Source organism: Denticeps clupeoides, chromosome 18 (assembly GCF_900700375.1).
Source record: "Denticeps clupeoides chromosome 18, fDenClu1.1, whole genome shotgun sequence".
In the NCBI taxonomy this organism is placed as follows: Eukaryota; Metazoa; Chordata; class Actinopteri; order Clupeiformes; family Denticipitidae; genus Denticeps; species Denticeps clupeoides.
Window position 1 is genome coordinate 14,925,619 of NC_041724.1, and position 26,835 is coordinate 14,952,453.

At 42.1% G+C, this 26,835-nt stretch overlaps 2 protein-coding genes across 8 annotated transcripts; one reads left to right on the top strand and one right to left on the bottom strand.

Moving 5' to 3' along the window:
• The first annotated feature begins 2,291 nt into the window (after positions 1–2,291).
• On the top strand, positions 2,292–13,507 carry fmr1 (fragile X messenger ribonucleoprotein 1). Of its 2 annotated transcripts, none has more exons than XM_028959797.1 (15): positions 2,292–2,528; positions 4,179–4,231; positions 4,382–4,475; positions 5,794–5,865; positions 6,221–6,369; positions 6,718–6,811; positions 6,917–7,033; positions 8,083–8,253; positions 9,092–9,170; positions 9,253–9,365; positions 10,994–11,080; positions 11,424–11,625; positions 11,703–11,873; positions 12,123–12,202; positions 12,300–13,507. In XM_028959797.1, exons 1-15 carry the CDS (start codon positions 2,478–2,480, stop codon positions 12,489–12,491), a joined length of 1,725 nt encoding a protein of 574 aa, XP_028815630.1. In that variant the 5' UTR covers positions 2,292–2,477; the 3' UTR covers positions 12,492–13,507. The 2 variants fall into 2 exon arrangements, with proteins under 2 accessions (XP_028815630.1, XP_028815629.1); XM_028959796.1 differs by having other exon boundaries at positions 2,294–2,528; positions 9,253–9,374.
• Positions 13,508–16,284: 2,777 nt separating this feature from the next.
• On the bottom strand, positions 16,285–26,534 carry rell2 (RELT like 2). Of its 6 annotated transcripts, none has more exons than XR_003743079.1 (6): positions 23,524–24,501; positions 23,385–23,450; positions 22,372–22,435; positions 20,227–20,406; positions 17,992–18,860; positions 16,285–16,923 (listed from the first exon to the last, which is right to left on the bottom strand). XR_003743079.1 is itself a non-coding variant. In XM_028960976.1 (6 exons), exons 2-6 carry the CDS (start codon positions 23,717–23,719, stop codon positions 18,251–18,253), a joined length of 1,116 nt encoding a protein of 371 aa, XP_028816809.1. In that variant the 5' UTR covers positions 23,720–23,746; positions 26,411–26,534; the 3' UTR covers positions 16,285–18,250. The 6 variants fall into 6 exon arrangements, 4 of the variants coding, with proteins under 4 accessions (XP_028816809.1, XP_028816808.1, XP_028816807.1 ...); XR_003743078.1 differs by having other exon boundaries at positions 16,285–17,879; XM_028960976.1 differs by adding an exon at positions 26,411–26,534 and having other exon boundaries at positions 16,285–18,860; positions 23,524–23,746.
• Between the last annotated feature and the right edge of the window lie 301 nt (positions 26,535–26,835).

The following is a 26,835-nucleotide window of genomic DNA, read 5'->3' on the forward strand; positions in this document are numbered from 1 at the left end:
ATCAAATTCCTTGTATGTGCTTGCACTTACTTGGCCAATAAATACCATTCTGATTCTGATTGTGAAAACCTTCTGATGCCATGCTGTTGGAGATTCAGGTCCGTGTGAAAGGGTAAAACTGCAGTACTCTAAACTTCATGGTGTTGTGTCATGTGCACACATCTCTCTGGGAATCAAATGATAAATCACAATCACAGTCTTGGATCTAATCTGGCACTGGCACCTTTATCCAGAAAAAAAACCTAGAACCGTTGTAACTTGAAGAAACCACACCAACTACCCTTGGGATTGTGGTGGCCTAGCGATTAAGGAAGCGGACCCGTAATCAGAAGGTTCGAATCCTGAGCTGCCAGGGTGCCACTGAGCAAAGCACGGTCCCCACACACTGCTGTGTCTGTCACGGCTGCCCAGAGGACGCATTTCGTTGTGTCACCCTGTGCTGTGCTGCAGATTCACAATTTACATTTACATTTACAGCATTTATCAGACGCCCTTATCCAGAGCGACTTACAATCAGTATTTACTTAGGGTTAAGTGTCTTGCTCAGGGACACAATGGTAGTGAGTGGGATTTGAACCCGGATCTTCTGGTTCATAGGCGAGTGTGTTACCCACTAGGCTACTACCACCACAATGAGACTTTGCTTTCTTTTCCATCTGTTAGCGTGTAATTATTTCTGTCACCCACAACACAACCTTTAATGATCCCTCATGCACGCTACTTCCTCATTCTGGATGAGGACGAAGTCACACAAGCAAGCATTAAAAGCAGGCTTTCCTTCTTGTACACATTCATATACATCCTGAGGATTTCTCGGACCTTGAAATTGAAGTGATTGTCATTGTGCTATACTGCAACACAGCACATGGTGACAACAAATGTCCTCTGCTTTTAACCATCACCCTTGGTGAGCAATGGAGCCCATGACAGGCACCGGGGGAGCAGTGTGTGGGGACGGTGCTTTGCTCAGTGGCACCTTGGCTGATCGGGATTCGAACCGGCAACCTTCTGATTACGGGGCCGCTTCCTTAACCGCTAGGTCACCACAGCCCCAATCACCCAACAATTAGTGACTACGGTTGTGCTTAACGCCAGCTCAAAGATAGTCAACAGTGTTAGATGTCAGTGTGAAGTAGGAACTGCAACAAAAGCCCACATCTGATCACTAAACAGTAACAGCACCAACGCTTCATGGTTTTGTCATTTTTCTCCCATGTTTCAGACCAGTTTCAACGGCTTTTGTATTATTATCATCCAGCCCCAGTTTTATTTTTCTTTCAGCAGGATGTCCTGCCACAGCATTTGGGGACGTGTCCAGGCCTTCTGGACCGGGTGCTGATCTATTGATCAAATCCAGTTGATTTTGATGGGCGTAGCTTTTACACATTCCTCACCGCAAATCCGAACACTAGAGACTAATGCAGGCAAACCGGTACCAGATCACCTGGACAACAAAACACATCCACACCCAATCATTCACATGTTATAAGAACGTTGAACACATTTTAAATTTACATTTAAGGCATTTGGCAGACGCCCTTATCCAGAGCGACTTACAACGTGCTTTCAAGTTACCATCAATGAAGCGATCAGTTCCGGTTCATTAGGACCCTCAACTATGAACACAATCTTTTATTAAATCTGTTTTAGTTTCTATGCATAAGTAAGACAATAAGAAGGTTTCAAGTTAATTTAAATATTCTCTAAAGAGGAAGGTCTTGAGCTGCCGTTTGAAAGTGCTCAGTGACTGAGCTGTTCGGACCTCGAGGGGGGAGTGAATGTCTTCCTTTTACCTTCAGCTATGGAGGGACCAGGCGAGCAGTACTGGAGGAGTATATGAGGTGCAGTGTGAGGTGTAATAAGGGCTGTGAGGTAGGATGGTGATACTCCTTGTTTGGCTTTGTAGGCCAACATCAGTATTTTGAACCTGATGCGTGCAGCTACTGGGAGCCAGTGGAGGGAACGTAGCAGAGGGGTGGTGTGGGAGAATTTGGGAAGGTTGAAGACCAGTCGTGCTGCTGCATTTTGTATTAGTTGTAGAGGTCAGATGGTACATCGTGGTAGACCAGCTAGAAGGGAGATTTAGTCGAACAATGTAGTCATCATAATAGGTTTTACAACAATGTGTGAAAGGGCTGTGGATTTTGTGATGCATTATTTTAAGGGACCTTTTTTACGTCCTCGGCCTACCATTTTAGTTTTGGGACGATTTAAAACGCTCCCGGCCGACTCATGACGCCAGCAGCCAGCAGCCAGGCGCCGCGCCGCCATGTTGCCTCATTAGCGGCCGTGTGACGCGGGCCCCGGTCACGTGACGGGGGAGGCAGCCGTGTTTACACCACAGCGCGCTGGGGAGCAGCTGCCGCGGACCGCGCCACTCGGCTCAGCCCGTCCATGTTCGGTGCCTGCGCGGGTTAGCGGAGCTCTTGGTGAAACGCCGTCGGCCCGGGAGCAGCCTGCGTTCGACCGCACTCGTCATGGAGGAGTGCACGGTGGAGGTCCGGGGTGCGAGCGGTGCCTACTACAAGGTTGGTCTCTCTCTCTCTCTCTCTCTCCAACCCCCCGCCGTCCGAGGGGTTGCGTGGCGTAATTATGTCCCTGTTAGGTTCATTTGTCTCTTTATTTCATCCCCGGAAACGTTCCATTTGGTGGCGACGCGCTGTTTTGCGTGGCCACGTCCATTGTTGGAGCGAATAAAACGGAGTAGGCCGGTGCTGTGGACCAGGCCTCGCTCCGAAACCGGAGCGGCGCGACGCTCGCTACTGGCCAGGTAGCAGGAATATTGATCTGCGGAGGTCGGCGGAGCGAAACCGTAATGCTGGTTCCGTAACTGGCCGCCGCGCGGTTGTAGGCTGGAGTTCGGCTGTCAGTCGGCTCGCACGCACCGAATCGATACGGGCACTTTAGGGCTGATTCGGGCTGATTCGTGCTGGTTGCGTCGAGAACGTTGTCGTTTTTATTACCATTATTATATCAGATAGCGTCCCTTTTGTTTGTCAGGAAGGATTTGCGATTTCCATATTCTCATTATTACCCACCTGCACGCGACTGCGTTTTATAGCTAATTCTTCAAGATTGACGGAAGGTCCGAGTGGGGCGGCAATGGTGAGTGGAACGCGCCCCGACACCCGAATAGGTGGAAACTCCCAAACGGCGCTGCCCTACCTGGGGCTGCGTTCCAATCCAGCGTAATTACGCCCTCGGTAGCTTCCCTTCCCGGCGTCCCCTTGGGAGGAAGAACCTGCCGCCATCTTTAAAGGCGTTCCGGTGCGGTCGCGTCGAGTTTGGAGCGTCATGGGAAGTTCTGTTAATTGGACACAACGACGAAAACAAAACTGTTCAGTCCAGACAGTTTCGTTTCTGCCTCAACGTAAAACTAGGGTTTCATAAATAGTCAATTCTTTATAATGCTCGGGTACAGGTTTGAACCAGCGATTTTAGTTGTAGCCTTCCCGATTTAATTTTGAAGATGAATTAGTTCCTTGGTTGCTCCTGCCACTAGGCCACTGGCACCCATTTGGTTGTTATAATAATTATTAGTGATGGTAGTAGGAATTTGAAGCCTTTTGAGGTGGAGGGCACCAATCCTGTAGAGCTTCAGACGGCAGAGATTCTATTGAAGAGGAAACTGTATATTTAGATGGGCGGTAGATTCCTTGTAGGTAACGCAGATCCCACTTGATCCCCACTTACTGCTGTTGTGTCTCTGTGCAAAACACGTAACCCTGGGTTACTGCTCCTGTGACCCCCCAATTGCAAGTCTTTGTGGATAAAGGCATCCTCTAAACTGTTGTAATGTAATGAATCACAGAAATGTGTAGGATGATTGCCCTCAACCAAATGTCTTTCATTGGGGTTAACGCCCGTGTCGTATTGCTGTTTGTGTGTGTGTGTGTGTGTGTGTGTGTGTGTGTGTGTGTGGTTGTCTTTTGCACCCAAGTTTCTCCTTTTTTTTTTTATTTTCTTTTTATCTGTATCGTTTGATTTAACATTGTGCTGAACTGCATCTACGTAATAGTTCTGACAATGTGATAAACACGTAACACTTGGGTATAATATTTTGTTGCATGAACATATCAAGCATATAGCAAGGAAGAATAAATCAGTAGGAATTTAGTCTGTATTTGTCTGTGTTTGTATGGACTCTGATAATAACGCATAATGTTTTTCATTTCAAGGCTTTTGTTAAGGACGTACATGACAACTCAATCACAGTGTCCTTTGAAAACAAGTGAGTTGAACAAACACACTTCTGGTATATAAGGTATTACACGAATGCAAGATATCCCGTTATAGTAATGTATCGTACACCATCGGTGCTAGAGATTTAGCTGCAATGAACACAGATTTATCCACTTTGTCCCCTTAATATTTTTTTCAGCTGGCAGACAGAACGACAGATTCCGTTCCACGAGGTCCGGTTTCCGCCACCTACTGGATTTCATAAACCAATCAGTGAGGCTGATGATGTTGAGGTATGATTCTCAAAGGCTACTGAAAAGCCCACACATGCAGTATCTGGTCACACCAAGGTACATTACCAATCAAAATCTTGGACGAACATTTTTTTTTTTCACTTTTTTTGACATTTTAGAACAAAGCTGAAGACACAGGATTATAAAATAACACACGTGAGCTTATGTAATTAAAAAAAAAAAAAAAGCAAACAAGTTGAACATTTGCATCTCTCCAAATCAGGGAGCTTTTGCTGTGATGGCAGCATTTCACACTCTTGTCTTCTATCCACCACCTAAAGTTCGACAACGGGGACGGTTCCCAAAAGTCCTGAAGGTTTATGCTGAACACTCTTATGATTCACTCATGTTAATGAGCATCTCATGAAGCAGTCCAAACTTTTGACTGGTAGTGTAAATTGTAGTAGTTTTTTTTTTATTATTATACTAATTATTATTTCAACCCCTTTTCTGATAGAATGGTACTTCAGACACATCACTCACTTTATTGATCCTGAGAATCCATGCATAACAGTACACTCTACACAAAGCATTGAAGCAAAGAATGAAGCAACTCACTAATTCAACCCAGAGCCAGTCAGGGACAGTAGTAGCAAGCCTGCGAATGTGTGACCTTGCATGGTGTCTGGTTGATTGGCCTTTAGAGAAAGTGTAGTGCGAATGAGAAGCGCTTAGTTTGCAGAAAAACCGTATATAATAAAAACAGAAGAGAAATGTGTAAACCATGACAGAAAAGAAACCCAACTCATTTACACACGTATGAACATGATTCTGAGGAGTAAAATGCAGAGCGACTGAGGGGCAGTTGTCCGATGTGTAGCCTCGGGACCAAAGGCTTCCTCAGCAGGAATGAGAGGGAAGTCTGCTACTGAAACACACTCATCTGCCCATGTGATAATACAGCCAAAAATATATTATTTGGCACAGAGCTGTTTAAGTGATTCTTTGTTTCGTCACTCTGTTCACTCCTATACATAGGGTTGTCCCCCAGTCATTTCACATTTTTAATTGTTCAATTGTTCCATTCCTCCATTGTATCCCACCAACCGGGCAGTAGTAGCCTAGAAAGTAACACACTCACCTATGAACCAGATGACCACAAAGTCACAGGTTCAAACCCAACTTACTACCATTGTGTCCCTGAGCAAGACTCTTTTAACGTGAGTGGCTCTAGGGGGACTGTAACTACTGGATAAGGGCGCCTGGTTAATGCCATAAATGTAAATCCTCTCATACACTTCTTCTCCTTGTACAAGTCAAATTGGGCCATTTCCCCTTGAGAGTAGATCTTCTCTCTTGTTTTTTTGTGGATATGCAGGTTTACTCCCGGGCTAATGACAAGGAGCCATGTGGTTGGTGGTTGGCCAAGGTTCGCATGGTCAAAGGGGAGGTAAGCGCTGCCTTTTGTAGACATAAACTAAAAAAGCACCCTTCCCAAAAATACTAGAGTTCCAAAGTACTAGTTTATAATGACATTAAATCACTATTTTGTGTTGCTAAAGTATTCAGGCTCCCTCAAATTTTCCACTCTTTGTTATATTGCAGCCATTTGCTAAAATCAAGTTCCATTTTTTTCATCATGAATGTACACACAGCTCTTCATATTGACAGAAAAACACAGAATTTTGACATTTTTGCTGTCATAGTACTAAAATGCCTGTTGTGCGTCTCCCTGACAGTGACACTGAGTGACTGCTGTGTTCGCTTTTGTTCTGTGTCTCTAACATTTTGTTGCCTTTGTGTAGTTTTATGTTATCGAGTATGCAGCCTTTGATGCCACCCTGAATGAAATAGTCACTTTGGAGCGTCTGAGACCTGTGAACCCCAACAAGCCTGCCACCAAGAACATGTTTCTGAAGATCAGGCTGGACGTTCCTGAAGATTTACGTCAAATGTGAGCATTAGCCTTGTGTAAAGTGATCATCACTTACATAATCTGAATGCATTGGAGGTGTATTTAACAGTCGTGTTGAGTGGGAGCAGAATTTTATCGTAAATGTGCCGTAATGTTGTATTAACTTCACTCGTGTGTGGTACCAGAATCACTCAGAGAAAAGAGACTTTCACACATAATACAAAATATTAAAATTTTATATGAAAAGCACAGCATGTTGGACACAAACGTGAAATAGCTTGACATTTCACAAGATGTTATTCATTTATTCAAATTAAATAATTTTCATTTTACAAAACAATTTTACAAATTGTTCATTGATGCATAAAAATGTATTTTAATCCATAGGTGTGCGAAAGATTCGGCACACAAAGATTTCAAACGAGCGGTGGGGGCTTTCAGTGTTACGTATGATGCTGACAAAAAGCAGTTGGTCATTTTCGTAAGTTTCATGTGTGGTTTGTCACATCATAATTACGATTAGTCCGGAATATCCTGCATATTCAGATAGCCGTTTGAAATAACGGCCATCTCTGTCTCTCTTCAGTCAATTAATGATGTGACCGCCAAGAGGGCAACCATGCTGAGTGACATGCATTTCAGGAGTTTGCGCACTAAACTTTCCCTCATGCAGAGGAACGAGGAGGCTAGCCGACAGTTGGAGGTAAAAAAAAAAAACTTGGTATGAATAATAATATTAGTAACATGTGAAGCTGAATAGAAGTGAATTGGGCTTTTATTTAAATATATTAACATGAACAGAAGCTCATGTTAATTTATATTTCTTTGCTTCAAGACAGTGGTTAGAGTTTCTGGAAAAGTAGCATAATAATATCCAAAGCACTGGATATAATTAATGGCAAACATTGTTATGTTGCATGATAAACATCATTTTTAGACCAAAAACTTTTATTTAATAAATGCTTGTTATTAGAATTGTACTATTAGTATTCATTTAAACTCGGCCAATGTTGCTTTAAAACTGAATTGCCTGGTAGCTTTCGTTTTTTTATTAATGAAACACTGAACAGCATTAATAAGCAGTCAGGCATACATTCTGTTTTATTTCATAAGTATGAGGTAATATCATCGGAGTGGGCGGATTCTTGGAAAACACATTCTGAAATATGGCAACAGTTTTGCAGAGGGAGTATTTCCGTGCTAGAAGTAACAAGTTATTATCTCACTTTTACTAATTAATACATTTTCTTTTTATTAATACGTTTTCTTAAACAAATAATCCTTAAAATTCAGATTATGAAATAGAAGAATTACTATTTACCAAGGCATATTGTAAGTTTATTGACAGGGCCATGATGGAACAGTTGTAGTTAATAATGGAAAGTGAACTACATAACCTGCCCAGCACATGTTGGTACGGCATCTCTACTCTGTTTACCTGAAACTCCAGCAAGTACAGTGAGGGTGTGTCGTATTACAATACGACCTGGCTAAGGATATGGTAACAGCCGTTGCAGTTGGCAGGGAGAAAGCTTTGTTTGCCTTTTAAATAGTTTAGATAGCTGTGGATCCTAATGAGAGTCTTAAGTCATTTGGCGTGTGCCGTTTTCCTGTTATAAAAAGTAACATGATGATCGTATGACTTGATTTGTGTCTGGGGCATCATGCGATGCGATGTGATGTTACACTGCTGTTCACTTTAGTAACAGTAGTGGAATAAGGAATGCCTCTCACCATAACACTGGCTTTCAGAGCTCTCGGCAGCTGGCGTCCCGTTTCCACGAGCAGTTTGTGGTGAGGGATGACTTGATGGGATTGGCTATTGGGACCCATGGCACCAACATTCAGCAGGCTCGAAAAGTTCCAGGCGTCACAACCATTGATCTGGATGAGGAAACGTGCACTTTCCACATTTATGGAGAAGTAAGTAGGATGTACCTAAGTAATCGTACCTAAAAAGTACAGCTTTTTAAAAATCACGCAGAAATGGTCATCGACAGCATTCACCAACCACTACACTGGTTCTTCCGACTCTCACATGACTGAAAAAATAAATAAAATAAACACATTTGTGCTCACTTTTACATCCAATCAGAGAGCAATTGGAATGCTTTGCATGTTTTCAACCCATGAAGTTCGGTAGAGATAATGTTTTAGGGGAGCAGTGGAGAAATTCTCTGGACTGAAAAAGCATGAGAAATGGGAGGGAACCTTTCACCTTATGAGGACATAAGGGGACAAATTCCAGATCCAACTGTCTGAGCTGCCACTCTCTGAACAGCGAAGCAGAATGGTCGAAGCACTCTTTACTACACATATTGCCATTTCTAGCCACTGCAGGACTATAGACAGGCTAGGGGAACTCATTAATGTTAAATAATCTTACAAAGTCAAATTTTCATTATAGCAGACCTTCAATGTATTAAAGAATTTTCTTTCTTTCCATTTTGAACTTTTATTTTGAAACGTCACATATCGTCAAAAGTGCAGCAAGCACTTTAGCATTTTCATAATTTGAGAAATGCTGATCTAAGTCAAGGGTATTGCGGGGTATAATGTGCCTATAATAATTACACATTTATGTTTGAGAACAACTATAAATTGCTCAGTGATGTTCTCATAATTTTATTTTTATTTAAATTGCCGTTACCAAGCAGAAAAGTGAACATATGCTCTGAATCAAGCTGGCCTATTGCACTGTTTTGTTGAATACTGACTGAAATGGCTTCTAATCTTTTGCAATCTTTTGCTTTAATTTTAGGACCAGGATGCAGTGAGGAAGGCCAGGAGTTACTTGGAATTTTCTGAGGACATTATTAAAGTTCCTAGGAACCTAGTCGGTGAATAGAAAATTCACACATTCATCCTTATCCTTAACCTGAAGATGTGTTATGATTGTTTGCTGATGGGGTTGTTTTGCAGGTAAGGTGATTGGAAAAAGTGGAAAACTTATTCAGGAAGTTGTGGATAAATCAGGTGTGGTTCGGGTGAGGGTGGAGCCTGAGAATGACAAGAAGCCCTCTACACATGAAGAGGTCAGTGATGTGAGTAGTGCCGTTTTTTTTCCATTTAATTTTTGGTAATTGGTGTTATTCTAGATCAACATTTCCTGCTCAACACAAAGGGTTACCTTGCAGAATAAATGTTATTTCTGTCTTATTTTTTACTATGCCTCTGGGATCAATAAGCAAATTAATGGACTTGTAGAACACACCTCCTGACAGATTCAAGAAAGTTAATAGTTCAAGTTAAATTGTTGGATATGTAGTTATTAATTCATGCCAAATGGTCCAGTGACCAAATCAATACCATATAATAAATGAATGATCAATACTGACAGATAAAGGGCCTTTGGGATACCAGTCACAATGGAATAGGGACACGTGTTTAGGGTTCATGCTACAAGCTAAATATATAAATCTTGGTTTTTGCCTAGGTGTAACTGTTGAAAAGATGCAGATATCAGAAAATGGCCACCTGAACATTTTTACAAACAAAGTAAAATGACATTTTAAGACAGTTTAACTCTTCAGTGGCTTGCAATAGTTTTCAACACCTTTGAAAGTAATCATACTTTTCTATGAGATATTTTCTTGGTTTGTTTAAGCAAATGAAATTACTTACAAACCCAAACGTGAAATTTATTTATCCCTAATTAAACCTAAACTAAACTCCATTCTAAACGAAGGTCTCTCTCTAAATATAAAAAGCACCATTGACTGTCTTGGAAATTCCCTGAAAAAAAGTCAAATGTTTAATGTGAGATGCAAGGTCATGGAAATGGAAGTCATCGAAAGTCTTATTAAGCATCTGGATCCATCGTCATCATCATCCATTACAATAGAACAGGCTTGAGTGTAAGATGTCACCTGGTGAGGGAAGCCACATAAAACCCATCTGTCACCCTCTGATGTCTGCAGTGCTCTTTGGTTAAAGCTAGAGTGAAGGTACACAGACCCACAATATCAAGAGCTGTCTTTTAAACAGGAGGGTAGCAAGAAAGAAGGCATTGCTTAATAAGGTCCACATACAAGCATTCATGGGATTTGCTACAAAGAGAAAGAAAGGCCCAGTTAGTGGGAGAAGGTTTTACAGTCAAACATACCAAACATTTCTGGCTATAAAACCCCACCATACCTGCTGCAAGTTTCTAAATAGAAGAACGTTCATTCGTGACAGCATTCTGTCTTGCACTCCTTGTAGAACTGTACAGAGACTAGCTCTGTAACGTGTTACGTTAAACATCACTGTGATTTGGTCCACTCTCTCCAGACATCTCAACAGGTCTTTCGTTGCAAATGGATGCCGGATTGTAGATTCAATTGAACGGCAGGGTTGAAGTCTGTTTAATTAGTTGGGTCACAAGTCACGCCAATTGGAATGTTCCTTGGCTTACTTCTAATTGGACAAGCATGACTCGGCTTTGTGGAAAAGCCTCAGGCACCTTCGTTTTCTAGAATATAATACGCTCCTGCCTTAATTTGGTTTGTATGGTTTATCCAGCTCTGCAGTTTAACCTTCTTGAGGGAAAGGCAGTGCTGTCAGATTTTTCCAACTCTTGTGGGCCAAGTGTGGTTCCTCTCTTATTTTCCTCTGTCCTGTTCAGGACCTTTTCTTACAGTGCTTTGGTATATTTAACAGATTTATTCCCTTCTTTATATAGGGCATGGTGCCATTTGTGTTTGTAGGCACAAAGGAGAGTATTTCTAATGCCAGGGTGCTGTTGGACTACCATCTCAACTATTTAAAGGTGAAGATTTTTCTATCCTTGTCTAGTCAAGTTTCTGAACCACCTGCCAGCTTTTAGAGTTTATGTAGCACCAGTGATTTGAACCTGTTAATTTATAACAGGTTAATTTTTTATTTGTTTGCCCACATTTATCTATATAATGTACACGCAAAGTTTATGGATATCTGACGTTTATGCCCACGTGTATAATACCCGAATCTGTATTGACTCCTCCCAACCCCATGCAAGCTTTTTTTTTTTTGTCCCCTCATGTAATTTTTGAACACCGCTCCCTTAAAGAAGTGTGCAAAGGTATTGTTAATTTGGTGAAGTCTTTGCTAATCCCTGCTCTCCTGCCCTGAAGGAGGTGGACCAACTGCGAATGGAGAGGCTTCAGATCGATGAGCAGCTCCGGCAGATCGGAGGCGGACCTCGAGCCCCCACGGGACGTCCTGATAAGGAGAGGGGCTACATGATTGACAATGGGATGGGTCCATCAAGAGGAGGGAAACCCTTTGGGAGGGGTGGAGGTGGGCGTGGCCGACGAGGGCCCTCTTTTGCCTCAGGTATGAATTCTGATAGATGATCAGAGATTTAAATCATTGCCCCCGTAGTTCATGTATTTGTCTCTGAATCCCCACAGGCACCAACTCCGAGGCGTCCAACGTGTCTGAGACTGAGTCAGACCACAAAGACGAGCTGAGCGACTGGTCCTTGGCCCCTACAAATGAGGAGAGTGGAGGCTATCCCAAACGCAGCGACAGTCGCAAGAGAGGAGGAGGAGTGCCACGAGGAAGAGGGGGGGGCTACAAAGGTCAGTCAGCCTATCCTACCATCTCCCGGCAGGGCAGCACAGTAATTATGATTGTTAAATGATTAACAGATATTTTCTTTAATATATTGATGTGTATAGGTGTCCATGCTTTGATTGGTCAGGGCTGTTTAGGAGCAAAGATAGTATAATATTTGGTCATAATGTTAATGATGCCTGGGTGAAAACCTTCATGTGTAGTTTTGTGAAAGCTGTACGTGTAATTGGACCGTTTTTTATTTTTTAAACCAGGTGAGGATGGTCACTGGTCTGACTCTCACTCTCGCAACCCCCGCGACTCCAAAATGAGGCCGCAGGAGGACTCCTTGCAGGTTGAGTCTCGTTTCTAATTCAGAAGTTCATCTGAATTAAACACTGCCCCCTGTTGGAATGCTCCTAAATATTGCATGCTTTTAAAAATCCCTTTAGATTCACATTGACAGTAATAACGAGAGGAGTGTTCATGCTGCACGGCCCACCCAAACCCACTCCACCGAAGGTGGCGGCACGGCGGGTAGCGGAGGAGGCGCTCGGCAGAGATACGCCAAAGACAGAGGCTTTAAGAAAGAACGGCAGAATGGCTCCGACAAGCCGCCGGCGGTGCTGAATGGTGTGTCGTAAAACGCGGACGCTCTCATCTGCCACTCAGCCCCCATCAATTCAGAAGCTTCAGAATCTTCATCAGAGACACATTAGGCCAAAGAGAACCAGATTAGTGAGGTTGCTGCCAGATGTTGAAATTTTAAGAACACCTTTGTGTTGGTATTTTTCAGTGGTGATATTTAAAAAAAACAAAAAGACACACTCCCTCTTTAAGCAAAAACCCTTGTCGTGTGATGATACTTCACAGCGCAGTCTTGGTAAGAATAATAGGCCTACAAACGTAAACCGATATTTCCTATATGAAGACATCTGCGAGTCATGTAATATGTTGGCTAGATCTGTTTGAATGAAGTCATGGTGTATGAAAAGGTTTGTCTTTCAGCACTGCGCGTGCATTTATTACATCTAAGCTGTAACGTCCAGTTAACGGAGTCTTTACTTAAAATCTGGGCACCGCTCATGGCATGTGTCTGTGATGGTGTTAGTGGTTTACAGACTACGTCAATTTGCATCTGCATTTATAGGAGGAGAAAAAAAATTATTAATAATCATGTCTGATCTGTGCCTTTTTAAAAAACAAAAACAAAAAAAAAAACAAAACAAAAAAAAGCAAAAAAAAATCATACTTGGATCGGAATCTTTTTGTTATTTTTGGTGTCTAAAATCAGGGAAGAAGACTGGGACTAATTTCGCTTTGGAACCCTGATAAAGACCTTGCGCCCTCTTTCTTTGTAAAGCAGGTATTTCATAATCATTGTTCCCCTCTCTCCCTCTCTCATATATATATATATATATAATGAAGAAGGCCAGGCTAGACCACAGTATTGTACCGGACAGTGGTGAAATCTACAGTGATTACATCATTAACTGCTACGCTGATTGGAGGAGCTTATTTGAATGATTTGCCTTTAGTTGCATCTTTTGTAAGATGATTATACTTTGGTGTACAGAAAGTGGAGATATAATTGATGCATTCAGGATTTCTTAAAAAAAGAAAAGGAAAAAAAAAAAAAAAAAGTGACCCCCTTCCCCCATTAATGCCCAGCTTGTGTCCATGATGAGGTAGAGCACAGAATTGCATATGTTGCTGTTTAAAACCACACTCCTGTAAGAAATATCATTGAACATACTTAAACCTTGGTGTTGGGAACTTCGGCAAGGGTCATCACGAGGTGAAGCCGAACAACAGGGTTGCATACTGTAAAAATGTACCATTCATTCGGAGATTGTTGCTGCTCTTTGAAATGAACTTGCAGTGTGCACTTACGTTTTTTTTTTTTTTTTTTTTTTTTTTTTTTTGTGTGTTTAATCTGCAAGTACTTTATAAATACTAATTATACAGAATGTGAAAGACTTTCTTTTTCTGCAGGTAATTCACATTGCAAAGTGATGTTTAGGTAACCTTTTGCTATTTCTACTTTCTTTTTTTTTTTCTTTTCTTGCAGCTGAGCTTTCTTAGGGTGCAAAGGGAATATGGGGGATTTTGGTTAAGTATGGTTGGAAACCTGTCGTCCTGTTTGAACCATGTTTGTACATCAGGATTTACTGTACTTTTATAGACCCTCACGGTGGTACGCTCAAGCCCTGGTCTGCTGTGGGATGTTCATTTGTTTCCATGACAAATATTTTATTACTGTTCTTGTGGGCGGATATAGAGTGCATTCTCTGCCCATCAATAAACATGTCCCGAACAACTTCCAAATAAAAAAGGAAAAAAAAAAGTGTATGGGAAAAAATAGCAACAAATGTTCTTTGTAGACTGAACCTGTGTGTGTGGTTTTTTTTGTTTTTTTTTTCCCCTTCCTTCTCCCTCCCTTTTTTCATTTTTGTACAAAGTCTTAGCAACAGAGCGAATGGTGATCTCCCCATGCTGGTTTTGTATATTAGAGCATCTTTGGCTGTCTGCTCATTTAAATGGTTAAAAAATGACACATTACATTACAGCTCATTCAGTCTGGTAGGAACCATCTAATGTTTCCTTGAGTGTTGCCAATTGGACTGTTTTTGAGGCTTATTTTGGGATTTGTAAAATAATGTAAACATCATCTTGTTCGGTTGTTCTAATGGGGGGGGCATAAAAAAGTAGAGAGGTAATGTTGATACTGAACTAGAACTAGTATGTAATTGCACTATGGGTAATATTTTCTTTGTACATACTAGCAAACAGACTGAGTTTTATGTTGACAATGGTTATAGTGCAATATATTTTGTATGCAAGCAGTTTCAATAAATAAAGGTTGAACTTCCTCTGCTACATCGTGTCGCTGTTAAATCAATTTGCTTGTTGTAGCGATAATAACAATACTTTTATATTTATGGCACATAGAGTATAAAACCAACCTATAACTGGGGAGGGGGACTACAAAAAACAGATACTTTCAAAAAAATAATGCACACGATATCACACCATATATCACATACAGTGTGTACAGAAAGTATATCAACCCCCTCAAATTTTTCACTCTTTGTTATGTTGCGGCCATTTGCTAAAATCATTTACATTTATCCCTTCTCCCCTCATTAATGTACACACAGCACCCCATATTGACAGAAAAACACAGAATTGTTGACTTTGGAAAATCCCATGGTTCTGAGTATTCAGACTTTTTGCTGTGACACGCATATATTTAACTCCGGTGTCCATTTCTGATCATCATTGAGATGCTTCAACACCTTCATTTGAGTGCAGCTCTGTTGGATTATACTGGTTGGACTTGATTAGTAAAGCCACAGCTCTGTCTATATAAGACCTTACAGCTCACAATGCATGTCTGCTGCGCTTAAGTTGTCCTAAGAGCACACTGGCCTCCATAATCCTTAAATAGAAGATATTTTGGATGACCAGAACCCTTCCTAGAGCTGGCTGTACGGCCAAACTGGGGAGAAGAGCCTTGGTGAGAGAGGTAAAGAAGAACCCAATGATCACTGTGGCTGAGCTCCAGATATGCAGTCGGGAGATGGGAGAAAGTATTAGAAAGTCAATCATCACTGCAACTATCCATCAGTCTGGGTTATATGGCAGAGTGGCCTGACTGAAGCCTCTCCTTGCATGGAGATGGTAAAAACCACCCGAAGGACTCCAAGATGGTGGAAAAAAAGATTCTCTGGTCTGATGAGACCAAGATAGAACTTTTTGGCCTCAATTCTAAGCAGTATGTGTGGAGAAAACCAGGCACTGCTCATCACCTGTCCAAAACAGTCCCAACAGTGAAGCATGGTGGTGGCAGCATCATGCTGTGGGGTGTTTTGCAGCTGCAGGGACAGGACTGCTGTTTGCAATATAAGGAAAGATGAATGCGGCCAAGCACAGGGATATCCTGGACAAAAACATTCTCCAGAGTGCTCAAGACCTCAGACTGGACTAAAGGTTTGGGAGCAATGACCCTAAGCACACAGCTAAAATAATGATGTGACCTCACAACAACTCCTTGACTATTCTTAAATGGCCCAGTCAGAGGCCTGATTTACACCCAGTTGAGTGTACGATATGAGGTGCTATGTGTACATTAATGAGAAAAATGGCTGCAATATAACAAAGAGTGAAACATCTAAGGGGGGTCTAAATACTTTTCATGCCCACTGTAATACCCAAGGTAATTTCATTACCACAGTAAATGCAGAATGCATAGAAGGCCTTCAGATTGACGCAATCTCGTCCGTTGGGTCTTCAGTGGTCTTCTGGAAAAGCAGCTCAGCACTCTGCAAATGCACTTATTAGCCCCCAATTAGACCTAAGGAAAATTGGATGGCCAATTAATGCAGGATATTGTTTTTTTTTTTTTTGGCTGGCAAAAAGCAGAAACAAAGTACCTATGATAAAATGCATAGCTTTATTTCTTTCATTTGCTTGTCAAGGTTCACAATACAGGTGCATATATATCATTACTTATATCATTATAATCTGAATTCTGTCTGCAATAAAGCATTCATGCAGTTCTTAAGGCCCCCATACAGGCATACTGTACATCTTTGATATTCGGTAGACAGTTGATTAAATGAAAATGTTCTTTATGTGCTTTTTTAAAGTTTGGTTTTATTAGTGAATCATCACTATATAATTTGGAGCTCTGAAATGGGTATCTATGCATTTTTTGTCACTACATACAGTATGTGTCTGCTGGTGAGATTTTCATCATGTATAACTGGTATTGATTATAATAACTACGAATATATATTTGTAACAACATATGTATATTGTTGGTTACAACCAGAAAACCACACATCCATATCTGTTATTATGAAGATGGTTCAGTTAAATGAGTTTGAAAAGAAGAGACAAGAGACATACAAGGTCATTGATTTTGGATGGACCGACCAAGCCCTGATGCGTCCAGCATGTTAAAGTCACCCGTCCTCAACTGGACATTTCCAAGTACAAACTGCTCCTGGAACCTCCGCAGGAGAATTGACTGTCAGCAGTGTTATTAAATGGGATTTCCTGGCCAAGCATCTGCACACAAACCCAAGACCATTACACACATCACCCAGCATTAGCCACAGTGGTGTACACCAGAAAAAGGATGCCAGGACAATGCCCGAATAGTGATAACTGTAAATAATTGTCTGGGTTATTATCACATTTTGGGTTTGACCCCTTAATTCCAATGAATGGTCATTTCAGTGTAATTTTACAGGCTCCGAAAAACACGTAGGTGCTTGGAAACAGAGTGCCAACCTCAACCCTGCTGAACAAAAAAATGATGAAGTGGACATTCACAAACAGAGCAGAAATAAAAGCCAACATGGCCATCATGTAGAACTTGTCTAGCAGCATCACAGAGGGAGCATTTTGTTGAGGTTTAACTGGCTCACAAATATTGTAAAATAGATTATTAGAGAACACTCATTTGCATGTACGACACACAAGACGCAAAACAACTAAAATGAAAAATAAGTAAACCCATGTTGTATGAACTGTGTATATTGGTAGGCCTCCAAAATATTTCACTGTATTGTGCTTTATCCACTTGATGGAGAATGTTTAGTGATCATACTGACTGTCACAGGCAAACCTTTCCAAAGCTCACATTTCAACGAGGGCACACCAACCCTCATCAGTAACTTAAATGACCAGCATTTCACTTTACATAACAATACAATATACTGTGCATGATATTATGTATATAGAGCCGATTATTCATGGCATTGTTATACAGAGTTCAAGACTCTGTTGCCGCACACTTCCAGTTCACATAGAGCATCTGAAGCAAACGATCATATACAGAATTTAAATGAACTCATTATCTGGCATCTCTCAAGGGGCGGATGTATGGGGCAGAATGGATTCTGGTCAGAGCACCTCCAAAACTGCAGGTCTTATGAGGTGTTCGTGCTATGTAGTGCAGGTCATGGGCACCTGAGGGGAGTGCAGGCTAGATCGTCTGATATAGTGTCAAAGAAGATCTACTGTTGAACAAATTGATGAAAACCTCAGTGCTGTTCATGATATAAAGTGCATCACATACATATCTGCTGACAGGAGTCATTGTCATAAAATAACCTGTATTCATCTCTTTACCTGTAAGGGGTTTTAACTGTGTGGCTTCACTGAACATCTGTTTCCATTGCACTCTTGAAGTGTTTAAAGCAGCGTTTTGAGGATTCGGCTGAGAATGTCTGATTGGGAGATGTTTAACATCCTATGAAAGACCGTGGAGAGGTCTGGAGAAACTTTCTTCGTCTGTTTATATGTTTTCGATGGACCCTTGCTGGTCTGTTATGGCTTCAGCTCTAAATTCTGTTTCTTCCGTGAATTCAAGGCCGTTAAAAGGTCCTTTTCACCGTTTGGGCTGTGACTGTTCAGAGCTCTTCCTGTGCCCTTGGGACAGGCTCTTGTCATCCCGACTGACCCTGCAGTCTTTGATGTCCTCCATCTCTACCATTTCATCCTTCCCCATTTCCCCCACCTCTGGAACCTCAGGCAGCTCATGGATCGGCACCACGGAGAAAACCCGCGGGCTTTCAGGGCTGGCCTTGACCGCCGGAACCTCTTCCGCGGCGCTGTCCTTGGTGACGGGAGAACCTTTGTCGAGAGGCAAATCCACATCAGAGGGTGCCTCTGTGTCCAAGCTCTCCTCGGCGGGTGTGGGGGTGGAAGTTGGGGGTTCCTCCTGAGCTGGATTCTGACTGGCCGTCGGTTCGCTGACCCGACGCAAGCCGAACAGGCTCACGCTCTTCTTGCGCTTCGCGACCGCTCCGTTGGTGCTGCCTGGAGCGGGGTCTTTGAACATGTTCTGCAGGGTGAAGCCCCCCTGGGACTTCTTGGTGTAATCGCCTTGGTCGCTTTCCGGCGCCTCGGACTGGTCCAGCTGGTCCCTGGAGTCAGCAGCAGGCAGGTTGGTGGACCCTTGGAGGCCGTTCTTCTTCTCCATGTGAGTGACACGAAATCTGCAGCCACAAGCAGGACACATTTCAGCCAGACCTCCACATGCAAGTGATATGTGCAATTCACTAGCAACCATGCTGGCCACCCACCACATGAAGCCAGAGCAGGAGTTCTCACAAATGAACATGATAATTAGCCATTAGCCATTGAGAGTCGTTCTTTGAGATCATTAACCTTGTATGACAGAGTCCATGGCATAATTCTTTCAGAATTCCCAGATTATGCTGAATTGTTGGTTTATTTAGTCTTTGACAATGTTACACTAAATAAACATAACAGTACATAATGGTATGGGTAAAAAAGAAGTTCGGGAATCACCTTCAGAATCACCTGACATGGCAAAAGTACTTCTCCACTATAGTAGAAGTATATTGATATTTGCGTTACAGGTCCCCTATCATGAAAACATCACTTTGTGAGATTATTTACCATTTATACGAGTTCCTCTAGTCTGTCTATGGTCCTGCAGTGGCTAGAAATGGCGATACGTGCTTTGGTCGTTCTGCTACACCGTTCAGAGCGGCTCGGATGGTCGGATCTGGAATTCGTCATTAGGGGAAAGGTTCCCTCCTGTTTTTCATGCTTTTTCCGTCCAGACAACGGCTTCCAAACATGCGAAGCATTGTAATTGCTCAGTGATTGGATGTAAAAAGCACAAATGAATTTCTTTTGTTCGGTCACGCAAGAACCACAGGGATCATTTAATTTTTTTCTGGAAAAACGATGACACGACTTCCTGTCTGCAGCAAACTTTGTGGTTGGTGAATGGTGTTGATGGCATACTTTCTGCAAACGCCCGCTCACTTCTATAGGTCACTCTCCTCCTGGTCCTGCACCTTCTCGCATTTAAAGCTACAGACACCGAAAGGCGCGATCTGGGAAATCTCACTGTGGGACTGGATCTAAGTGGATCCAAAAGCTGAATGTCAGAAAGAGACTTCAGATACAGTATTAGGGGACACTAAGATATATAAGATATATACTAAGATATATTGTGTGGTGGTAGTAGCCTAGTGGGTAACACACTCGCCTATGAACCAGAATGATAGTAAATCCCACTTACTACCATTGTGTCCCTGAGCAAGACACTTAACCCTTACTTGCTCCAGGGGGGACTGTCCCTGTAACTACTGATTGTAAGTCGCTCTGGATAAGGGCGTCTGATAAATGCTGTAAATGTAAATAAGCAAAAAAAAAAAAAAAAAAACTATAATAGGGAACCTTTAAATTAAAATCTGTTTTCTAAAGAGTAGAGAGTACAGATATTAATGTTTAAAATGAATTTAATAAAAGTTGGTAGAAGAATAAATAAAGTCAAGTAAAGGTATTCAACGGTACAGTGATAAATGAATTCCCATCGCCACCCACCTGCCCACCGAGAAGACGGTTTGCTCCCCTGGCCGGGCCCTGGTCCGACCGGCGCGACTCCGCCGCCGGGACTTCAGAGCGCGGCTCTGCAGACAGAGGTGGCAGGAGTTGCGGTCGCTGCCGGAGTGGACCGTGTGGTGATGTGGTGGGATGGCTGCAACGCTTTCCTTACGAAGCAACCTGCGCACAGACATTTCATTTCTAGGAAACAATTCTAATCCAAGCTGACTTGCACTCTGAAATGAGTGTAAACGATCAAGGTTATATTACTGTCTAATCACATCAAGGTTAGATTACTGCAATGCATCACTATCACTGTCTGGATGCTCTAGTAGGTGCATGAGTAAACTCCAGCTAGTACAGAATGCTGCAGCCAGAGTTCTAACTAGAACTAGGAAATTTGACCACATCACCCCTGTCTTACAATCACTGTACTGGCTACGCATCAAATTTAGGATTGACTACAAAATCCTACTTTTGACCTATAAAGCTCTAAATGATCTTGCTCCACCTTACCTGCGTGAACTCTTAGTTATTTACGGCCCGCCACGCCCCCAGCGTTCAATGGGAGCGGGGTGACTACTGGTACCCAAAGTACAGAAGGTCACAACTGGGAGCAGATCCTTCTCCTATAGAGCTCCGCAGTTGTGGAACGGCTTGACGGTGTCCGGGACTCAGACACAGTCTCAGTGTTTAAATCTAAACGGTTTTCTCTGGAATTCTGTTAAAATCCCAGACACTCATTTCACTTCACTTTGAGACAGTGTCAATTATTAAGTCCACTTTATCACACAGTCACCCTGTTAAGCACAGACAGTGTTAAATTCATCCTAGTTAGGGTACTTGGGCCACTGTTGCACTAATATACCACTATCACCACATGTTTCAGTATCAGCCATACAATGCCACCGTCTGCCGCTGCTTCTGTTTGTTCTCTCCGAAACACAGAATCAGGCGCCCAGACTACTGGCAGCCTCCAGTGAAGAGACCAGCAGATAAATCCTGGTTCCTGAAAACTGCTAAACGAGGACTTAGCATGAGACGAACCAGAGGGTCACCACAGCCACCACAGCCACCCAAACTGAAGCTTCAGGGATTTTCAAATGGACCAGTAACATCATAATTGACACATAATGTACACTATGACACTGGACTACATTTTGGATTTCTCCAACCCTACAACTGTAGGAGTTTTTCTCTTTTTGGACAAATCATCACCAACCCTGCACTGACACCACTTGCAGGCTCACTCTGCCCCTGGAAGGGGGTCCCTCTCGAGTTTTTCCTTGTGTGCAGAAGGGTCAAGTGTGGGGGGTGTCAACTGTAGGGTCTGTCAAAGGCCATTGAGACATACTGTATGGGATTTCGGGATATATAAGAAATAAATGTTGCTGTTGTTATCTTATATATATGCATGAGACAAACAAATTTCTTCGTAAATTTGAAAAAGTGACCACTGAAAAATATCACCACTGTCCATTAAAACTCATTTCACTAGTTGATGATATATTCCCCTACTGCCTCATAGTTGATGAAATATTAATACAAACAAGAGAAGAAAAATGACCAAAGCTCAGTATTAAATATATAATAATTAATATAATGTATATACCAATACACCAACCAGACACAACTGCCAGAACTTCACTGTCGAGATTTTAAGCATTTTAAATGCTATAGTATTTCTGCTGAACACTTGCACTGCAGGCAGAAGCTTCATCTTATCTCAGCAGGAACAGATGGGTTATCTCACAGCTTTTCTTCATGGATAACCACACACCCATTCTATTATGCAGATACTGTATTTGTTGGAAAATTTCTGTCTTAGGCATATCATGGAGTTAAAACTCTTCTCAGTACCAACATGAAGAGAGATGTGAAGGGGAGAAGGGCACTTCCACAGAATAGCTCATTTAACCACAAAACTCAAAACTCATCTAAGAACACTAGAGTATGAAATCTGAAAGTCGTAGGATATAAACTAAATGAAAACTATCCTTCTCTGATATACAAGATTTTTAGAAATCCACCCAAACACACAAAGCTATCAGCAGTTACTACAGATATTCCATTTTCTTACTATAATCGCTTTTTGATTTACTATATTATTTTCCAGTAGAAGAATGAAATGTAATGAAATCCAACCTGAGGTCATGTTGGTCACAGACATTCTGAGTTCCCAGCATTTCCTTGAAAGCTTCCATATTGGCTAGAATGAAGAGTTGTGAGAATGCATTATTATTATTTACTCTCTTAGTGTAAACACAGCGTGAAAAATCATCTTTCATATCATGCTGCCTTATGGAAGTTCATTTCCACCAGTAAGATTGAATTTATCTTTGAAATAATGACATTGAAATTTGAACCAGATATAAGTAAGAAACTATATCTTTATAAATAACATTATATACTAATAACATATAAAAAGTACTATGTTGTTTTGAGATAATTTGTCATTCTTTTCAGTTATACTATATACTATATATTTAGCATCTGATCACACTGGTGGAAATGGGTTTCCGTACTGTCTCAGTATATTTTTCATTGCATGCAGAGTTGGAATGTAATGGAATACATGTATTCAAAATACAGAACGATGTATTCTGTATTCAGTCCATTTTACAAGTCAGTATTTAGGATGCAGTTTCTTTTTCAAAACATGAAAAAGAATACAAAACATAATACAATATATCTGATAAAAAGATTATATACCATTATATATACACACACACACACACACAGAAAAGTTTCTTTTAATTAATTGTTTAGTTTTAGTTCCCAAACTACTGGCTGGATACATGGCTCCCTCAAGGTGTATTCTGGGAGTGTTTGATATTAAATTATTATAAAAAACAAATAGATCTAACTTACTGTACTGTGTGAATGAGCAATTATTTTTTGCATGGATTTCACAAATGTGTTGATTTACACTACATTGCTTTTGATATATAGAATACATTAGTAAATACATTTATGGCAGTATTCAGCCACCATATTTTTCCCATTCCTGACAACATTCCTTTTTTCACTCTGCATTAAATGTTTTCATGGTCTTCAATTGACCATATTTTTGGTATCTTTAAATTCGAATATTACTCTACTTTTTCTCTAACACACATTTGCCAGTGTGTCAAAACCAGGGGAATAGGTGGGCATACCTTCATTTTCCATGATGCACTTCAGGATCTGTTCAACAGTGTCCTGGTTGTCTTCAGATGCCTCATCTGAAAAAATATGAAGTTGCCCGCTCAAATGAACAACATTGCAGCTTATGTTATGTATCTATATCGCACCCACCTCCATCATCTGGTCCCATCTTCTCCTCTTCATCCTCCTCATCCGGTTCACCAGCACGACAGCGGTAACCCTTCTTCTTCAGCATGTGGCAAACAAGGAAGCCAAACAGTCCAGTGAGGAAGAAGAAGAAGACCAGGAGGAAGATCATGTACGGGGGAGGGGGGTCCCCCACAGTCAGTGGGTCTTGGTCTGTCATCCCCCTTTGGTCCAACTTCAGCCAGTCCTGAGTGGTCAGACACACACAAGCAGCTGAGCTCACAAGGGAACGACGTGAAGAGCAGCGCTGGGCTGCAGAGACGTGTCTCCACACCAGGGTGCTGGGTGGGACAGATAACCTGCTCTGGTAGGGACCACCGTCTTTATCGCACCCTGCACAGTACGCCCAGCCCACAGCCTGGAGCCAAAAAAACATAATCTAATCCTGGTTGCATAATGACACCTTCAGCATAGACTTCAATGGCTTTTATATCAGCGCACATCCAGACATTTCAGCAATATGCCCAAATATCAACGTCTAGAACAGGCACCTAATGTCCTGCTCTCAGACAGACACGGTGTTCTCTAGTCCGGGAAAATGTACGATTTTTTATTTTTTTTCATTAAAGAAAGATTTCCTGTTTTTTATTCATAACCCACAGCCTCAAGGGTTGAGGGTCTTCCATCTGTGGCGGGTTCATGCACGAGTCTGCAGTCCTTCCCTGCAGGCACCTGATAAGAATACTGGATCTACGGAAACAGCTGAACTGCCCCCAAAAGAGGTGGACACGCGCCTCGCTTAACGCGCACCGAAAACAGGTACGCCGTATGTTGGGAACGGAGCTGCCGCGAGCTTTACCGCTGATGCTTGGACGTAGACGGAGGAGAGGCAGGGAGCGATGACATGACTCAGCACATCGGAGGCCTCCTGCAGGACAAAAGGGTCTGATGACGGTGACAGAAACAAGCCGCCGCCTTCCAGACGTCCTTCACGAGGGGACATGCATGAAAGCCACTGAAACCTGTTGAAGTCGGTTATATCGTACTTATTCCTCCTTTCCTAGTGGTAGGGGTGGTCGTGGCCTAATCAGCGAGACACACGCAGATGAACCAGAAGACCACAAAGTCCCAGGTTCGAACCCCACTTACTACCATTGTGTCCCTGAGCAAGACTTAACCCTGAGTGTCTCCAGGGGGACTGTCCCTTTCACTACTGGTTGAAACTACTACATGAAAGAAAACACACAGCAGGCAATTAGGAGAATGGTGGATATTAGCACCTAAAATAGGAGGCTTGACGATCATCTTTGTCATCTTCACCAACAGCATGAAAATGCCAGTTAGTGTATAACTTTTTTGAAATGCATTTTTCTGGATTTTTGTCGCTGGTCAAATAAACCTACCATTGAAATTATAGACATTTCTTTGTTAGTGGACAACTTTACAAAATCATCAGGGGATTAAATAATTATTGCCCCCACTGTAAATGATTTGCAGAGTGGATATGAGTTCACTGTGGGCCTACTAGTGCTACTAATGATGGCCCAAGGCCCCGAGACTGGTACCCTGGTACTGGGTTAATGGCCGAAGCCTTTCCAGGATAGGGAGTCCAGAGTGTACATAAATCTGCTGGCTTCTATGGAAGTTAAACACCAACAATGTACGCACAGTGGCCAGTTTATTCGGCACACATGCAGGGTCTCTAAACCAAAAGTGAAAGAAGGATAGAAGCAAGAATGGTTCTGTGGAATGTGAAATGCAATGGGATGCAATGGTAAAGTTGCCCTGTTAAAGGTGTTCACTGACCTCAAACCTCAGAATGTCTATTTGACGATCCCCTGTATACCGGCCAATGGATAAATTGTAATTTTTTATTATCATTTTAAAAATGTCATTTGCAAAATTCTACAATAAACATTAACTCCAGGAATAATAACCACCGCTGGGTTTGTGCAAACAAGCATGCATTCTCTGTGGGAATAAATACATTGTAACAATAAATTCATGCAGAATGCCTCATATTTATTCCAGTCCACAGTTCTATTAATTTTTCACAGAGAACACGTGTCGAGGACGGGAGAGTCAGACCTTTTTCCAAGGTCTTTGTCATTCCAACAGCATTACAGTGACTAAGGAAAGTGACTTTTTCATGGCCACACAGCAGTTCAGTCACAATCTTCAGTGCGTGTGGGATGCAGGCCAATAATCTGACCCTTCACAAGGTGAACATCTTTTCCACGACCATGCAATGTGCCTTCTGTCGTGGCTCTTCATGTGAAAGGTGTTCACTGCATCACTTGATTAAATATCGTGATTAAATATGAGACAATCAACCATGCGCTTTACAATGACTGGCAAAAAAATTAACTTGCACATAAACTTGCACTTGTAATTTTGAAATCGATCGTTATTTTATACGAAGTCCAGTGTTTCCTTAGGAAGAGATTTTGCATCACTGCATCACTACATGTACTATCTAAACTTGACAAAATCATGACGATCCTTACTGCTGTGATTTTTATTATTTGACTATTGTGGATTATTATAATAAATTTAGGAGTGACCTTGCTAAATGACGGGCATCCAGCAGGCCGGCGCATCTGCAGCATTTTTTTTTTTGTTAAAGTGGCAACCCGAAAGGTAATTTAAACCATTTTCTGCGCCAATATTTAACCTCGACTCGGGTTTCAGGGGATATTGAAAATATCCACTTATCGGCGTTTATTCGGAGTGCTGGCCTCGTCATATTTAATCCGTTCTCTGCGATTCAAGTTTTTATTCCGCCGAGCGAGACGATGGACGAGCGGGCGCCACCCGAGGACGTGACTCGTCTAATGAAGAGAAATAAAGAAGCGAGAGAAAGAGACAAGAGAAAAAGCTCCGAGCGGGTAACGCGCGCCGAGACACTCACCTCCTCCTCTGCGGCATCGGGACGCTGCTGCCCGGCGTGAGCACCGCGACCGGAGGCGGGGAGCCGCTTAAAGGAAAAGCACCTCCAGCCAGCCAGCCTGACTGCACGATGTCGGATGGATGAAGGCTAATTCAGAAAAGAATGAAGCAAATAATGAGATCAATTTTTTGGGGGGGTTAAGGGAGTGTGGAGAGGAGGAATCTGTGCATGTATTGTCATGGTAACTAGGACTTAAACAAAATTTAAATATACAGTACAGGCCAAAAGTTTGGACACACCTTCTCATTTAATGTCATTATTTCTCATTATTTGTAGATTCTCACTGAAGGCATCAAAACTATGAATGAATCAACACATGTGGAGTTATGTACTTAACAAAAAGTGGAGACCTGGCCTCCACAGTCACAGGACCTGAACCCAATACA

What these genes read in the sequence shown, in the direction of transcription:
- rell2 (XM_028960973.1), bottom strand. Translation starts at nt 23,935, where the DNA reads ATGTTTTTTTGGCTCCAGGCTGTGGGCTGGGCGTACTGTGCAGGGTGC. An exon ending in GTGCATCATGGAAAATGAAG is followed by an intron (nt 22,436 to 23,384) that starts GTATGCCCACCT and finishes TCTTCATTCTAG; the next exon opens with CCAATATGGAAGCTTTCAAG. An exon ending in TGTGACCAACATGACCTCAG is followed by an intron (nt 20,407 to 22,371) that starts GTTGGATTTCAT and finishes GTCTGTGCGCAG; the next exon opens with GTTGCTTCGTAAGGAAAGCG.
- fmr1 (XM_028959796.1), top strand. Translation starts at nt 2,478, where the DNA reads ATGGAGGAGTGCACGGTGGAGGTCCGGGGTGCGAGCGGTGCCTACTAC. An exon ending in CTTTCCACATTTATGGAGAA is followed by an intron (nt 8,254 to 9,091) that starts GTAAGTAGGATG and finishes CTTTAATTTTAG; the next exon opens with GACCAGGATGCAGTGAGGAA. An exon ending in AGGGCCCTCTTTTGCCTCAG is followed by an intron (nt 11,626 to 11,702) that starts GTATGAATTCTG and finishes GAATCCCCACAG; the next exon opens with GCACCAACTCCGAGGCGTCC.